The sequence below is a fragment of the Pseudorasbora parva genome, chromosome 6, assembly GCF_024679245.1.
Source record: "Pseudorasbora parva isolate DD20220531a chromosome 6, ASM2467924v1, whole genome shotgun sequence".
NCBI classification, from domain to species: Eukaryota; Metazoa; Chordata; class Actinopteri; order Cypriniformes; family Gobionidae; genus Pseudorasbora; species Pseudorasbora parva.
The window spans coordinates 36,382,835-36,398,904 of record NC_090177.1 but is presented as its reverse complement, the minus strand read 5'-3'; the positions used below and the strand labels follow the sequence as shown (position 1 = coordinate 36,398,904).

Genomic DNA, 16,070 nt, shown 5'->3' with positions numbered 1-16,070 from the left:
TGAACAGCCAGTCTCTTTTGCAATGACCTTCTGTGTCTTTCCCTTATTGTGCAAGGTGTCAATGGTCGTCTTTTGGACAACTGTCAAGTCAGCAGTCTTCCCCATGATTGTGTAGCCTACAGAACTAGACTGAGAGACCATTCAGAGGCCTTTGCAGTCGTTTAGAGTTAAATAGCTGAGTAGAGTCTGGCATCAGTTGTCTTCAAAATTAAACCTTTTAACAATATTCAGTGTGGCATCCTCAAAGAACTAGACCCAACTAGACAGACATGGGGAAGAACAGACATGTTTCTTTATTAGTGCGGAGATGCATACCTGCAGCTTTCACACTACAGGTGGCTGATTTTTGCAGAGCAAAAAAAGAAGGAAAAAAAAAAGAAGTGTATAATTCATACAAGCACAAGAAGCTCATTGCCAGATAGGTGCATCTTCACCAATACATCACATGAACAATAAACAGGACCTTCAGAACTTTAAGGGTTAAAAGTTAAAGCAGATGTTGCAAAACATTTCTCTTTTTCAGCATGCGGTCTTAGAAGTCAAACTTTATTTGAAATGTGAACTGTCATTTATCACACACGAACACAGACAAATGTACAGACAGGATACTGACTGTTTTTAAAGGCACAGTTCACCAAAAAAAAAAAAAAAAAAAAAAACTTTTCTAATGTCTAGGAAATGGATCTAAAGTTGGACTGTCATTGTACGGAAAAAAGCAGCATGAACATTCACCAAAATATCAACAAACGACGGAATTTTCATTTCTGGGTGAACTATCGCTTTAAGTCTGATAAGGTTCAGGACATGAGGTACGTGTTTAGAAACGGTTAGTGAGCTCTCGTTAATCTCTAAAACAGTACGTATAGTAAGTCACAGACAGACAGCCAGACACAGACACACGCACACGCACACGCGCACGCACACACATCAAAGAGTCAGGGCAGTGATCAATGGCAACAGCTGGTTCAGCTCAGACTCTACGTTGGCAGTTTTGTGGACAGGGTTTCCACGCAGATCCAGTCTGGTCAGTTTAATGCAGGACGCCAATGATTCAAGATCAGACAGTTTACAGATTTCTGAGAATTGCGTTAAGAAAACCATTTTTACAGTTACAAAAATGTACACACAAAAATCACAGAGTTCGATACAGTTAAACTTTTAATGGTCTTTTAATTTTATTTTAATGGTCCACTTTAGTCATTCTAGTGACTATAAGTAATGTAAACTTATTATACTAACCTGAACCCTACAAGTCTACTTAAACACAACTAATACTCTAATGAGAGTTAGCTGCAAAGTTACTTTTAGTCAACAGAATGTCTATTACATTCTTATAATTACAGATTCTTAACTGGTATTACCGTTTTTTTCAGGATTCTTTAGTTAAATTGAATAAAAAGTTCAAAAGAATTTATTTCAAATCTAAATCTTTTGTAACATTATAAATGTCTTTATTGTCACTTCTGATTAATTTAATGCATACTTTATGAATGAAAGTATTCATTTCTGGAGGAGACTTTACAGTGCTACTGGACTCTATACAAGATCTTGACCAAAAATTGATGCACCTCTTGATATAAATAAATGTGTTGTTATTACCATCAAGAGGCCAATTCATGTGTAAAAATGATTCTTCATTATTTCACAGTTTGAGCTGATGAATGTTGACATTGCCCTCCTCCTGGAATCTGGCCATGATGTGTCTTCAGACATGGTTGTTTAAGAAATGAAAAGCTACACCACACTCTATCAATTACGCCACATTCACACGGGGCGTAGGCGTTAACGCTTCCCATTTACTTTGAATGGGTGACATCATCCGTTGCCGAACTGAATTGTGGGTTCCGTCGCGGCGCTTCACTCGCGTTGCAAGCGGCAGAAGCTAAAGAATTCTCAACTTTTCAAGCGCCAGCGCAGGCGTCATCCAATCAGATCGCCGTATGCAAATATCCTACAGCAGACGCTAGCCAATTGCGTTCATTACTGCTCCATGAACCATCCAGACCATAGACCGTTAAAAATCCAGACGCAGCTCCTGGACCACTACGTGATATTCTTCCCGCTGTCGGCGCTTTTTCAGGATTTAATGTACTTAACAGCTTCGTGCACCTGTGCAGTGCGCTGACAACAACTACACGGGCAATCGCACTCGCACATACAACCAAAAAAGGCGCTTTTTTGTGTTGGGTTTTGGTCCAAGCGGCAAGTTAATGTGATTGGCTGTTGTCACCTTGACGATCGCGCCAGAACCCAGCTTCAGCCACGCCCTCCGTCAAGCGTTAACGCCTACGCCCCGTGTGAATGAGGCGTTGGGGTTAGAAGAACTGTTGAAGAAGGCTCTCTTCTGCTTACCAAGACTGCATTTATTTGACCAAAATACTGTTTTTGTTTTTTAAAGTTAAAGGTTATTAAGAAATATGTTGTTTGATTATTCTTTATTAGTGTCAATGTTGAAAACAGATGTGTAAATTTTGTCAGGATTCTTTGATGAATAGAAAGTAAAAAACAGTATTTATTTAAAAAAGAAAAAAAAGAAGAAGAAGAAAAGGATACGATTGTTCTTCAGAGAAACCTCCTCTAGTTTTGGCAGATGATGCAATCCCTCCAGACTCACAATGGCATTATCATCGGCCTCCAGCACCTGAAGCATTAAATCACTCCATATCAAGCACAATTCGCCATTTTACAATGTGATCATTGGAAAGAAACAGAGTTAGGGGCTGTTCACACAGAATGCATTTTCCCATTACATTGTGCCATTTTTCATTGTTTTTTTTATGCAAACACATGATAGATGGACATCTTAAATCGTTGCACTTGCATCCTCTTTTGTCGGTGAACACACAGAAATTCGTTAAATTAACATAAAAGGATCAGAAAGTCGTTAATACACAAATACGCTGTTTACACAAGCAACGGCAATCTGGCTTTTACAAGCAACTGGTAAGAGACCATTCACATATCAACAGCAAAATACAGATAAATTCTGTGATATCAGTCATCACAAATTATCGTGTAAACGCTGTGTCTCCACGAGAAGAATCGCTTTAATTTCACTAACTGTTTAATTTGGCAACATCTTTTTGACGTCTGAGTGACAGGCATAACGGATGATGAAACCGAATGCGTTTTTGCTCTAATAGCATTCAAATGCGGAGCCACAGCACTGATGAATGGAAAAGAAGTCTCTGCCTTGAGCGCGTCATGTTGAAAAAGCTGCGAGACGTGACTCAACGGTCAAAGATGATCATTTAGCTCATATTCAAGTAAAGATAATGTTCCATGAAGATATTAAGTAAATGTTCTTACCGTAAATAAATCACAAATGTGATTATTAGTAGTAATATGCATTGCTAAGGACTTCATTTGGACAACTTTAAAGGAGATTTTTTGCACCCTCAGGTTTTCAAATAGTTGTATAACTATTACTTTGGGGCCGCACTTTGGGGCCGATACAAGGTTATTTATTTAATTATTTTTTTTGCCACTGACTTGGCTCATCATCCAGGGACAGCAGACATTGGTTTGTCTTCTGAAATGACACCCCTCCACTCCTCCATATTCATAAACTGTGTCCATATTAGGTGCTTTTTTTGAGAACATAGCTTATGTACATAAGCATTCACAGCCTTTGCTCAATACTTTGTTGAAGCACCTTTGGCACCAATTACAGCCTCAAGTCTTTTTGAGTATGATGCAACAAGCTTGGCACACCTATTTTTGGGCAGTTTCTCCCATTCTTCTCTGCAGGACCTCTTAAGCTCCATCAGGTTGGGTGGGGAGCATCAGTGCACAGCCATTTTCAGATCTCTCCAGGGATGTTTAATCGGGTTCAAGTCTGGGCTCTGGTTGGGCCACTCAAGGACATTCACATACTTGTCCTGTAGCCACTCCTATGTTATCGTGGCTGTGTGCTTAGGGTCATCGTCCTGTTGGAAAATGAACCTTTGCCCCAGTCTGAGGTCCAGAGTGGTCTGGAGCAGGTTTTCATCAAGGATGACTCTGGACATTGCTGCATTCATTTTTCCCTTGATGCTGATCTAGTCTTCCACTTCCTGCCGATAAAAAACATCCCCACAGCATGATGCTGCCACCACCACGCTTCACTGTAGGGATAGTATTGGCCAGGTGATGAGAAGTGCCTGGTTTCCCCAAGACATGATGTTTGCAATTTCTTGGTCACCTCCCCGACTAAGGCCTTTCTCCCCAATCCCTCAGTTTGGCCGGGTGGCCAGCTCTAGGAAGCTCTAGGTGGTTCCTTCTTACATTTACAGATGATGAAGGCCACTGTGCTCATTGGGACCTCCAATGCTGCAGAAATTGCTCTGTACCCTTCCCCAGATCTGTGCCTCTATACAATCATGTCTCAGAGGTCTACAGACAATTCCTTAAACTTCATGGCTTGGTTTGTGCTCTGACATGCACAGTTAACTGTGGGACCTTATATAGACAGGTGTGTGCCTTTCCAAATCACAATCAATCAAATGAATTCACCACATGTGGACACCAATCAAGTTGTGATCATCTCAAGGATGATCGGTGGAAACAGGGGCACCTGAGCTCATTTCTGAGTGTCATGGCAAAGGCTGTGAATACTTATGTACATGTGATTTTTCTCATTTTTTATTAGATTTCAAACAAACTTCTTTCACGGTATCATCATCGGGTATTGTTTGTAGAATGAGGAAAAAATGATTAATTTAATCAATTTTGGAATAAGGCTGTAACATAAAATGTGTAAAAAGTGAAGCGATGTGAATATTTTTTTATGGATGCACTTTAATTAAAGGATAATTAGTCAAAACAGCTTTCAAGTCTGGAGTCCAGGAACAAAGGACAAAGCTTTGTTCTCTTTAAATGTTTTATGAACTTTTTAATAGATTTAATGAAATTTTATTAAATGTTATTTCATTGAGAACCTCATAAAAGACAGATATAAGTGACTCACATAAATTAGGTGTTAACTCTAAAAATATTATTGTTTATAAAGGGGTAGTTAAACCCAAAAATGTTATTGTTTACTCACCCTAATGTCTTTTCATAACTGAATGAATCTATTTCTGTGTAACATAAAAGAACATAATTTGAGTCTGTATTTTTTATCTGTACCTGTACAATATTCAATGGTAGCCTATGGTTTGGTTGCCAACATTCTTCAAAATATATTCTACTGTGTTTCACGGAAGAGAGTAAGACATACAGGTTTGGAATGACATTTGAGTGAGTAAATGATGACATTTTAAAAGCAGTAAATTTACTGCACCCTAGCTCAAAATCAGTGATGACGTATGCACTGTCAAGAGCATTTCTGTGACAAAGTGCAATATTAAGATTGTTATCTAGCCTAGAAATCTAGACCCACCCTAGCGGCAGCAAATTTAATCTGCCCGCAAGTGTCGTCAAGGAACTCTCAATACCCTTCTGAGCTGTATTCCCCTAACTCTGGACGAGCCAATTAAATCGTGTATAGAGTCGGTGGGCGGGGCCATAAAGACGACGGCCAAGTTGCGTTTGCGTGCTTCTAGTAAACACAGAAACTGGCGAACGGCGGCGGTCTTTCGAATCAGCTTTGACCGCGACTCTGGAAGACTTGAGTTATGCTTTTCTCTGAGAAAAGAACAAAGAACGGCACTGAAATCATTCTTAAAAAGGGAAGATGTGTTCAGGGTTTTGCTGACCGGATACCGTGAATGTTTAATCTATCAACGAGCTCTGTTTCACCTTTGTTGCTCTGGTTGGTGTAGCGCTATCCTATCGCGTGCAGAGGGAGTTTGAAAGACAACCGTTTATCCCGCCCCTCGGATTGAGCTGTCAATGGAGAGTTGCCAGACCAAACATCGTGATGTGGGTGTGGCTTGTCAGGCTATTTGTTATCTGCATTTGCAGTAAATTTTATAATATTCATCATTATTTGTCCCTGTCCTAGTTTTATTTATTTACTCCATTTAAAGGCCCTAACCCCAGTAAAAAACATTCACAGGGAACTCCCCAGATGGGCTGCGTTTGCCAGGGCCAAATTTTAGCCCCAGTCCAGCCTTGCTTATGACTTTGGTTTTAGCTGTGTGGTACACGGTCACATTTGGTCTTGGGGGAATAGATCTGCTACACTGCTGCTGCAGATTAAGTATGTACTTGCTAATGCTAATAGACAAACATACACGCATACTGCGGTGATCATGTAAGATCTGCTGATGCTGCATGAATAAATGCTAAGTAAATGTTTAAATGCTAAGCAAGCGATCTCATTGGTTGCAGGATCAGCAGAGGCCAATCAGCTTGTGCCATGTAGTAATAATGTGAATGCTTGCATGTAAAGATAACATCTTAAGAGCTTGTGTTTATTTTGTCTCACATTTTAAACATCAATAATGCATTCTGTGTAAATGGTCCCTAACAGTTATTTGTGGGAAAATTAAGAAAAGAAGCATGGGTTCACCTCTAGGCACTGCAACATGGCAAACTGAGGTGGCAGCCGCACTAGCTGATTGGAGGAGAGGTTGATATGGGTCACCAAGAGAAGCTGATCGAGGTGGCACAAAGTTGTCAGGTTCTAAAGTATGATAGAAAGAGAGAGACAAAAAAAGATATCTAACTGCAATATATTCCAAGTTAATCTTAAATTTCAAGCCATGTAACATTGACTGAAAAGGATGGGACATGTTCTGAAGGATGTGGTCAACGACAGAGAAACTCAGTGAACCGTGGTTTTAAAAAGTGAGAAAACAAGTAAAGCATGTATGATGGCTTGGTGTAATACTAGTTTATATAGATAGCGAGGTGGATTACCATATAATCAGTGTGGTCTGATAAAACAGGGTGTGACTGCTGTTGTCACTACGCTGACAGAAACAAGGAAGATATGTGTGTTTTTACTGTGATTCAGCTGCATGAACACACACATGGGTGTTTCTATGTAACTGCACAGTGAATCTGACAGTAATTTATTAACCTCTAATAGGCACACCCAAAAACAAATATTTGTAGTTTGTCATTTCTTGTATAGAAGAGAATTCATACCACACTAAATTAAATCGTACATAGCAACAACATTAAATACATCCCCCCATTCACTGAAAATGGTTGAGATAGCTATTTTTCATCAAGTACACTTTAAAAACCAACAAACCAACCAACATCAAGATAGAATTGAAACACAGATTACATGTATACTTCATCTATTTGATTTTTTAAAAAAAGAATATATATATATATATTCAATTAAAAACAAATTTTGTTGGTTTTTTGGTTACCATCAAACCTTTCCGGCATCCATTTCATTTGATCTGCTCAGCAAGCCATCAGAAACTGTTACATCATAAAGTGGCCTATTCTTGCCTTTATAAGATAAAAAAAATGGTCCACATCTTATGAATATCTTTTATTGCTGCTTACATCCTGAAATGATGCCAATAGTGCTCCAGAGGTCACGTGACCTATTCTGTTTACGACGCCATTTTGGCAGGCAAGAACAAGCGGCAACCTCCCGCGATCTCTCTTGAAGCCAATACGGAAGTAATGTAAACTGCAATTCATCGACTGGCCACTAGGGACAGGCTCCAGAATGAGCAGAATCTCATTGAGCCCCATGTTAAAATTCCTTTTTAAAAAACTTTACAGCAGAAAAAAACATGTTTACAGCCTGGTACAAATTGTGGTTTTGGCCTATACGGCTAACTTTGCCCTTCATGACAACTGTGAGGGGGGTGAATTTTTTTACAACTCATTCGTTTATGCTATATAAAGCCTTAAAGTTCTGCATAATTAAGCGTTTTAAGGGAATTAAGGGTCAAAGTGGTTACTTTGAATGACAGGTGGATAGCCATTTATCCGCCTTCTATACGACAATTCACCATGACGTCACAACAGTAATAAATGTTCTTCCGGGTGGCAAAAGCCGAAGCGTTCCTATGGCAACGCTAGTAAATTGCTTGGGATTCAGACATAGTTAATCAGTTCCTCAATAATCATGTTAACTAATTCAGGAGATAGCAATACATGAAATGCCTAACCTTGCTCCAGTAGATGTAGCGCTAGTCTAATACCATAATTTTAAAAATGAGCCTCAGCCTGCCATTGAGAAGTTATTTTAGTGACTGTTGCTGTTTGACTTACAATATGTTAGGCTATCGTAGATGGTCTATTCCCCTGATAACTAAAAAAAGGCTATAATGGTTTTCTGTTGCTCGGTCAGGGTCGGATCAGATGGCACAGACGTGAGCTTCTGACGGTCAAAAGGAAAGGATAGCGTGCTGTAGACTAACGCTACTCCGCTAACGTTAGGCATTCACTCAAACTAAACTCGCGGTGATGATGAAGCCAGTATGGTACACGCATCAAGCATCCATCAGCCTACAACTATGTTTTGCTTTTCCTATTTCTTCCATTGACATTCGATCAGTAGCCTACATGACACTAGAAGTTCGGTCTCTTCCTACTTTTACTTCAGGCAGTGACTGACTGGCAATGAGTTCGGTCTTTAAAAGAGATCTAAAGTTCACTAATATGAGTCTCAAATTTCCCCAGCTGAAGATAATCATGCTCTGCTGTGATTTTGTAGATGGACCGTTTTGAGAATACTTCTCTGTTGCGCCACTTTTGACGACGTCCACTCGCTTTAGCCTCCTCACCCACAGGTTTTGCTGGATATATTTACTTTTTTTCTGAAGGAAATCGATACAATCCTACACCGTTTGCTGTATATATGACGGCGCCACCCCCAAACAAAACACGTTTTCGTCATAGTTTCAACTTTAATCAACAACAATGTTCTTAACTATGTAACTGTTTACAGTAGCTGGCTAGATCTCTTCAGTTTGTCAGAAGCCGCTCGCGTTCTGCCACCCGGAAGTATCTTGGTGCCGAGTGTTTCCAAACATTCTGAATTGCCGTATAGTCATTGCATCACCTAAGCTCTGCCCAGATCCCGCCTTTTTGCCCATTTTCTATTATCCGGGAGTGACGCGTGATGACTCGCTCGCAAGATGGCGACGGCTAGGTCGCCCCTACTTAAAGCTTCAGAGCGGCTTATCGGAATCATATGGGTGACGTCACGGACACTGTGTCCAATTTTTTTTTACAGTCTACAGCAAGAACAGATGCCGCCAGCATGAGTTTCAAGGCAACGGAGCTCACTGCGCACTTTAATTCGAACAACATAGACTTGTACATAGCAAAACTAAATTTATTATACACAACATATCTAGGGCTGTGATGGTTGCAGTTTTTTTTTCCACCACCGCGGTGGTTTAGGGATGTGCTGGTGAGCATGACAAGCACACCACCTTGGTGGCTGCAACACCGGCGGTGGTCGTCCAAACAATTGTTTTTCTTATGTAAATGTTGTTTTTCGTGAATATTATGACATGAGTGAGGCACAACACTTTATTTACAAAAATAAATAATAGGTTCACTGTTAAATGTTACCTCACAGCCATGAAAACATAACATTTATACTGGTCGAGATACTTCATTTACGCTTCTCATGATTTGTGAAAATAAATTAGAGATTCCATGATCGCAAAAACGCAAAGCTTAAATTTGGCTCACCTCACCAAGTTGCTTCTATCGTTCGGCATTAATGTTATGTTGCGAGGTAACATTTAATTGTGGACCAATTATTTATTTTGTAAATAAAGTTGTGCTTCACTCGTGTCATAATATCCACGTAAAGCATTCACATACAAAAAAGAAATAAAAATGTTTGGCCGACCAACGCCAGTGCTACTCAGCCACCGCGGTGGTTCTACTCACGTTCCCCGGCACAGCCCTAAACCGTTTGGTAAAACAAAAAACACTGCCACCTGGGTGCTTTTCACAGTTATCAGTCTTGATAAAGGAACGGATAGCTTTCCTCTCAGGACACCTGTTGTACCAGCTGTGCGAAAGTTACAACTAGCCTAGTTTTGACGTAAATGGGCACTTACAACGTTGAAGCACTATGCACTCCTAAATATTTTTGCATTGAACCATTAAACTTAGTTGAAGCCTAAAGCTACGCATAAACTAAATATTCACGGAAGCCTCCGATCAGGAGATAGAATAACAGATAGAATAGCAGGCAGACTGAACAGCATCACGCTCTTGTTTTACATGATAGAAAACATGTGAATAGATAAACATGTTAGCGGTTAACACAAACTAAAACAGCGCGCCGCTGCGTCCATAGGTCGGTGTTGTGTATGTAAAATAAAATCAGACCTAATCAATCAATGTTGTTTCTTTTTTATGTATTTTTTGTTTCAGTATTTATTTCTTGATCCTGAATTTAGTTTCAAATAGCCTTTCATGATGTTATTTATATAGAAAAGCACTTATGTTATTCACGATAAAGTATTATATTTAATGGGAACTTATTTTTATCATTATTTACGTGAGGTAAAAGTAGTTAAGAATGAAGAATTAACTGAAATGTACAGCATTCAACAATTTAATACGATAAAATTATTTCCCATTTGCTTTCTCCCGCATGTTCTGGCATCCTGGTGCACATAAGCTGTCAATCATGTTGAAACAGTAAGGTTTATACAGTCTGGTTTTAAATTATTTTATAGATACTAATGCGACAGCCGCTCTAGCGCTCCCCTGATTGCCTGCCAAAATGGCGGCGTTTAGGCTGCTTGACGTCAACCTCCAGAGCTCTATACCATTTTTATTTTTGTGTATTTAACATTTGAATGGTAATGATCCAATTAGTTGAGTATAAACATTTTTTAACAGGATATCATTTTCAAAAAGTGCCCTTTAAATGGCTGAAAAGGCCTATTAAAGATTTAGAAAGTCAAGTGACTATCTCTCACGTGCAAATGGTTGAGTAAGACTATTTCATTGAATATTACTCATGTTTCTGTTATGACATTTATTTCACAAGAGAGAAGAAATTTAAACAATTCAGTCACCCTCATTACACAAGCACATGATGACATTATGATCTCTTTAAAACATCCTGATGATGTCTGGGAATATTGTAAGTTTACAATAAAAAAAAAAAATTGTGTAAAAACTTTAGTAAAAATAATACATATTAACCAGGGCAAGGTTATTTTCATATATTAAAATATAAGATATTAAAATAAAACTTCAATGAACTAAAATAAACAGTAATAATAGAAAAATGAAACTATCCTCTGAAAAAATAAATAATAATAATAAGGCAGATTTAAAAAGCTTGCATTATATGTCAAAAACATTGCATTTTGATTAAATCGTTTAGTCATTTTATTAAAAATAGTCACATTGGCCCTCATTTATCAAAAGTGCGTACACCAAATTTTCAGCGTACACCTTGCGTACACCCAAACCCACGGTGACTTTGAGATTTATCAATATGGACGTTGGTGTACGGCACGCTCAAATCCTACGCCAGCTCAGGAGGTGGTGTACGCACGTTTGAGTTAGTGGGGAAATGCGCAGAAAAACAATTCCTAACACCACAAAACGCACTGACAAGATATGCTATATGACCCACTGTTAAAAACCACAACAACAACATTTAGTGTTTATTTTTGTGCATCATGAACGTCAATGTTTAATTTGTGTGACTTTACCAAAGCGTTTGATCTGTAGGCATATGTATTCCTCCAGTCGCGAGCCTGTGCGCTTTATCTGACGTTTCAGGGTTAGGCCCGGCAGCTGCACACGGACTGGGACTAAAATAATTCAGACTGACAAAATAATAAAAATGGCCTTCTTCTTTTAAATAATAATACAATCAATAAAAATGGCATTCTTCTTCTAAATAACAAGCGTCATTAAGAATAATAATCATAATAATAAGAAGAAGAATCTTACAAATTGTCATGTAATTATTAATGTGAATGAATCTTACTCCACATCACATCATCATCACTATTGTACACCCCAATACATGTGCCGTGATACGAAATTAAATGCTAATTGTTTCAAAACGTGCTGTAAAATAATGCATTGTGATGGTAATTTATCATCCAAACAGCTATTTAAACTGCTGGAGTGCGCTTCTCAACCCCCACACTAACAGTAGCTACTCGTAATTTGGGTCCATATTTTGTTTTTGTGAGCGCCTTTAATCCCACTTTTTAAACTCCCAAATAAAACAATTTCAGGTTTTTTTCCACTTCCCTGGTGATGGTCTCGATGGGCGCGTCTCAATCATCTCAATAGTTCAGTAGTCAGAGCACTGATCAGGGAGTCAGCCCGTTGACTTATGTCCTAATCAGTGCCCTGACTAAGTGGACTAAAGAGATGATTGAGCGCGCCCGATCTCCACGTCGGAGAAGTTTCGCTTCTTTGCCGTCTTCTGTTTGTCCATGGCGTAAAATGAGGGTGTGCGGGAGGCAGAGACTTGAATATATAGGGGCGTGTTATTCTAATGACGATCGTTTTCAGCCGCGGGATTTATCAAGGGCAAGTATTGCGTACACCTGAATTGCAGTGGTGCGCACAGTTTCATAAATCAGGTGGTGAGAGGAGTGTAAGCATAATCTTACGCCAACATATACACCCGTTTCTATGCAAGATTGATAAATGAGGGCCAATAAGACCAGTAACCTGTATTAAGAATTCAAAATGCTTAAAAAAATTCATGGCGCCTTTAAAATTTACAGCAAAGGTTATTTTTTTGACTTTTAAACCGTTAAAACTCCAACCTGAACCTAATTTAGGGTAAAGTTAGGGACAGGTGTGGTGGTTTGGGTACGTTTAAGGGTAAAGCTAGGGACAGGTGTGGTGGTGTGGGTCAGTTTAAGGATAAAGTTAGGGACAGGTGTGGTGGTATAGGTCAGTTTAAGGGTAAAGTTTGGGACAGGTGTGGTGGTGTGGGTAAGTTTAAGGGTAAAGTTAGGGTCAGGTGTGGTGGTGTGGGTAAGTTTAAGGGTAAAGTTAGGGACAGGTGTGGTGGTATAGGTCAGTTTAAGGGTAAAGTTTGGGACAGGTGTGGTGGTGTGGGTAAGTTTAAGGGTAAAGTTAGGGTCAGGTGTGGTGGTGTGGGTAAGTTTAAGGGTAAAGTTAGGGACAGGTGTGGTGGTGTGGGTAAGTTTAAGGGTAAAGTTAGGGACAGGTGTGGTGGTGTGGGTAAGTTTAAGGGGAAAGTTAATGTCAGGTGTGGTGGTGTGGGTAAGTTTAGGGGTAAAGATAGGTTCAGGTGTGGTGGTGTGGGTAAGTTTAAGGGTACAGTTAGAGACAGGTGTGGTGGTGTGGGTAAGTTTAAGGGTAAAGTTAGAGACAGGTGTGGTGGAGTGGGTAAGTTTAAGGGTAAAGTTAGGGACAGGTGTGGTGGTATAGGTCAGTTTAAGGGTAAAGTTAGGGACAGGTGTGGTGGTTTGGGTAAGTTTAAGGGTAAAGCTAGGGTCAGGTGTGGTGGTGTGGGTCAGTTTAAGGCTAAAGTTAGGGTCAGGTGTGGTGGTATAGGTCAGTTTAAGGGTAAAGTTAGGGACAGGTGTGGTGGTTTGGGTAAGTTTAAGGGTAAAGTTAGGGACAGGTGTGGTGGTGTGGGTCAGTTTAAGGCTAAAGTTAGGGTCAGGTGTGGTGGTATAGGTCAGTTTAAGGGTAAAGTTAGGGACAGGTGTGGTGGTGTGGGTAAGTTTAAGGGTAAAGTTAGAGACAGGTGTGGTGGTGTGGGTAAGTTTAAGGGTAAAGTTAGGGACAGGCGTGGTGGTATAGGTCAGTTTAAGGGTAAAGTTAGGGACAGGTGTGGTGGTGTGGGTAAGTTTAAGGGTAAAGTTAGGGTCAGGTGTGGTGGTGTGGGTAAGTTTAAGGGTAAAGTTAGGGACAGGTGTGGTGGTGTGGGTAAGTTTAAGGGTAAGTTTAAGGGTAAAGTTAGGGTCAGGTGTGGTGGTGTGGGTAAGTTTAAGGGTAAAGTTAGGGACAGGTGTGGTGGTGTGGGTAAGTTTAAGGGGAAAGTTAATGTCAGGTGTGGTGGTGTGGGTAAGTTTAGGGGTAAAGATAGGTTCAGGTGTGGTGGTGTGGGTAAGTTTAAGGGTAAAGTTAGAGACAGGTGTGGTGGTGTGGGTAAGTTTAAGGGTAAAGTTAGAGACAGGTGTGGTGGTGTGGGTAAGTTTAAGGGTAAAGTTAGAGACAGGTGTGGTGGTGTGGGTAAGTTTAAGGGTAAAGTTAGGGACAGGTGTGGTGGTGTGGGTAAGTTTAAGGGTAAAGTTAGAGACAGGTGTGGTGGTGTGGGTAAGTTTAAGGGTAAAGTTAGGGACAGGTGTGGTGGTGTGGGTAAGTTTAAGGGTAAAGTTAGAGACAGGTGTGGTGGTGTGGGTAAGTTTAAGGGTAAAGTTAGGGACAGGTGTGGTGGTGTGGGTCAGTTTAAGGGTAAAGTTAGAGACAGGTGTGGTGGTGTGGGTAAGTTTAAGGGTAAAGTTAGGGACAGGTGTGGTGGTATGGGTAAGTTTAAGGGTAAGTTTAAGGGTAAAGTTATGGACAGGTGTGGTGGTATGGGTAAGTTTAAGGGTAAAGTTAGAGTCAGGTGTGGTGGTGTGGGTAAGTTTAAGGGTAAAGTTAGGAACAGGTGTGGTGGTGTGGGTAAGTTTAAGGGTAAAGTTAGGGACAGGTGTGGTGGTATGGGTAAGTTTAATGGTAGAGTTAGGGACAGGTGTGGTGGTGTAGGTCAGTTTAAGGGTAAAGTTAGGGACAGGTGTTGTGGTATGGGTAAGTTTAAGGGTAAAGTTAGGGGCAGGTGTGGTGGTGTGGGTAAGTTTAAGGGTAAAGTTAGGGACAGGTGTGGTGGTGTGGGTAAGTTTAAGGGAAAAGTTAGGGACAGGTGTGGTGGAGTGGGTAAGTTTAAGGGTAAAGTTAGGGACAGGTGTGATGGTGTGGGTAAGTTTAAGGGTAAAGTTAGGGACAGGTGTGATGGTGTGGGTAAGTTTAAGGGTAAAGTTAGGGACAGGTGTGATGGTGTGGGTAAGTTTAAGGGTAAAGTTAGGGGCAGGTGTGGTGGTGTGGGTAAGTTTAAGGGTAAAGTTACGGTCAGGTGTGGTGGTGTGGGTAAGTTTACGGGTAAAGTTAGGTTCAGGTGTGGTGGTGTGGGTAAGTTTACGGGTAAAGTTAGGGTCAGGTGTGGTGGTGTGGGTAAGTTTAAGGGTAAAGTTAGGGACAGGTGTGGTGGTGTGGGTAAGTTTAAGGGTAAAGTTAGGGTCAGGTGTGGTGGTGTGGGTAAGTTTAAGAGTAAAGTTAGGGACAGGTGTGGTGGTATGGGTAAGTTTAATGGTAGAGTTAGGGACAGGTGTGGTGGTGTGGGTAAGTTTAATGGTAGAGTTAGGGACAGGTGTGGTGGTGTGGGTAAGTTTAAGGGTAAAGTTAGGGACAGGTGTGGTGGTATAGGTCAGTTTAAGGGTAAAGTTAGGGACAGGTGTGGTGGTTTGGGTAAGTTTAAGGGTAAAGCTAGGGTCAGGTGTGGTGGTGTGGGTCAGTTTAAGGCTAAAGTTAGGGTCAGGTGTGGTGGTATAGGTCAGTTTAAGGGTAAAGTTAGGGACAGGTGTGGTGGTTTGGGTAAGTTTAAGGGTAAAGTTAGGGACAGGTGTGGTGGTGTGGGTCAGTTTAAGGGTAAAGTTAGGGTCAGGTGTGGTGGTATAGGTCAGTTTAAGGGTAAAGTTAGGGACAGGTGTGGTGGTGTGGGTAAGTTTAAGGGTAAAGTTAGAGACAGGTGTGGTGGTGTGGGTAAGTTTAAGGGTAAAGTTAGGGACAGGCGTGGTGGTATAGGTCAGTTTAAGGGTAAAGTTAGGGACAGGTGTGGTGGTGTGGGTAAGTTTAAGGGTAAAGTTAGGGTCAGGTGTGGTGGTGTGGGTAAGTTTAAGGGTAAAGTTAGGGACAGGTGTGGTGGTGTGGGTAAGTTTAAGGGTAAGTTTAAGGGTAAAGTTAGGGTCAGGTGTGGTGGTGTGGGTAAGTTTAAGGGTAAAGTTAGGGACAGGTGTGGTGGTGTGGGTAAGTTTAAGGGGAAAGTTAATGTCAGGTGTGGTGGTGTGGGTAAGTTTAGGGGTAAAGATAGGTTCAGGTGTGGTGGTGTGGGTAAGTTTAAGGGTAAAGTTAGAGACAGGTGTGGTGGTGTGGGTAAGTTTAAGGGTAAAGTTAGAGACAGGTGTGGTGGTGTGGGTAAG

General features: G+C 40.7%; 1 protein-coding gene across 1 annotated transcript in view; it reads right to left on the bottom strand.

Moving 5' to 3' along the window:
- Positions 1-276: 276 nt before the first annotated feature.
- Positions 277-16,070, bottom strand: part of rabggta (Rab geranylgeranyltransferase subunit alpha) — a 38,079-nt gene continuing 22,285 nt past the window's right edge. Inside the window, exons 15-17 of the mRNA XM_067446810.1 lie at positions 6,437-6,550; positions 2,554-2,641; positions 277-1,076 (exon numbers count right to left, since the gene is read on the bottom strand). Of these exons, the coding sequence (XP_067302911.1) occupies positions 928-1,076; positions 2,554-2,641; positions 6,437-6,550 (351 nt within the window). The 3' untranslated portion in view covers positions 277-927. The remainder of the gene's footprint in view (positions 1,077-2,553; positions 2,642-6,436; positions 6,551-16,070) is intronic.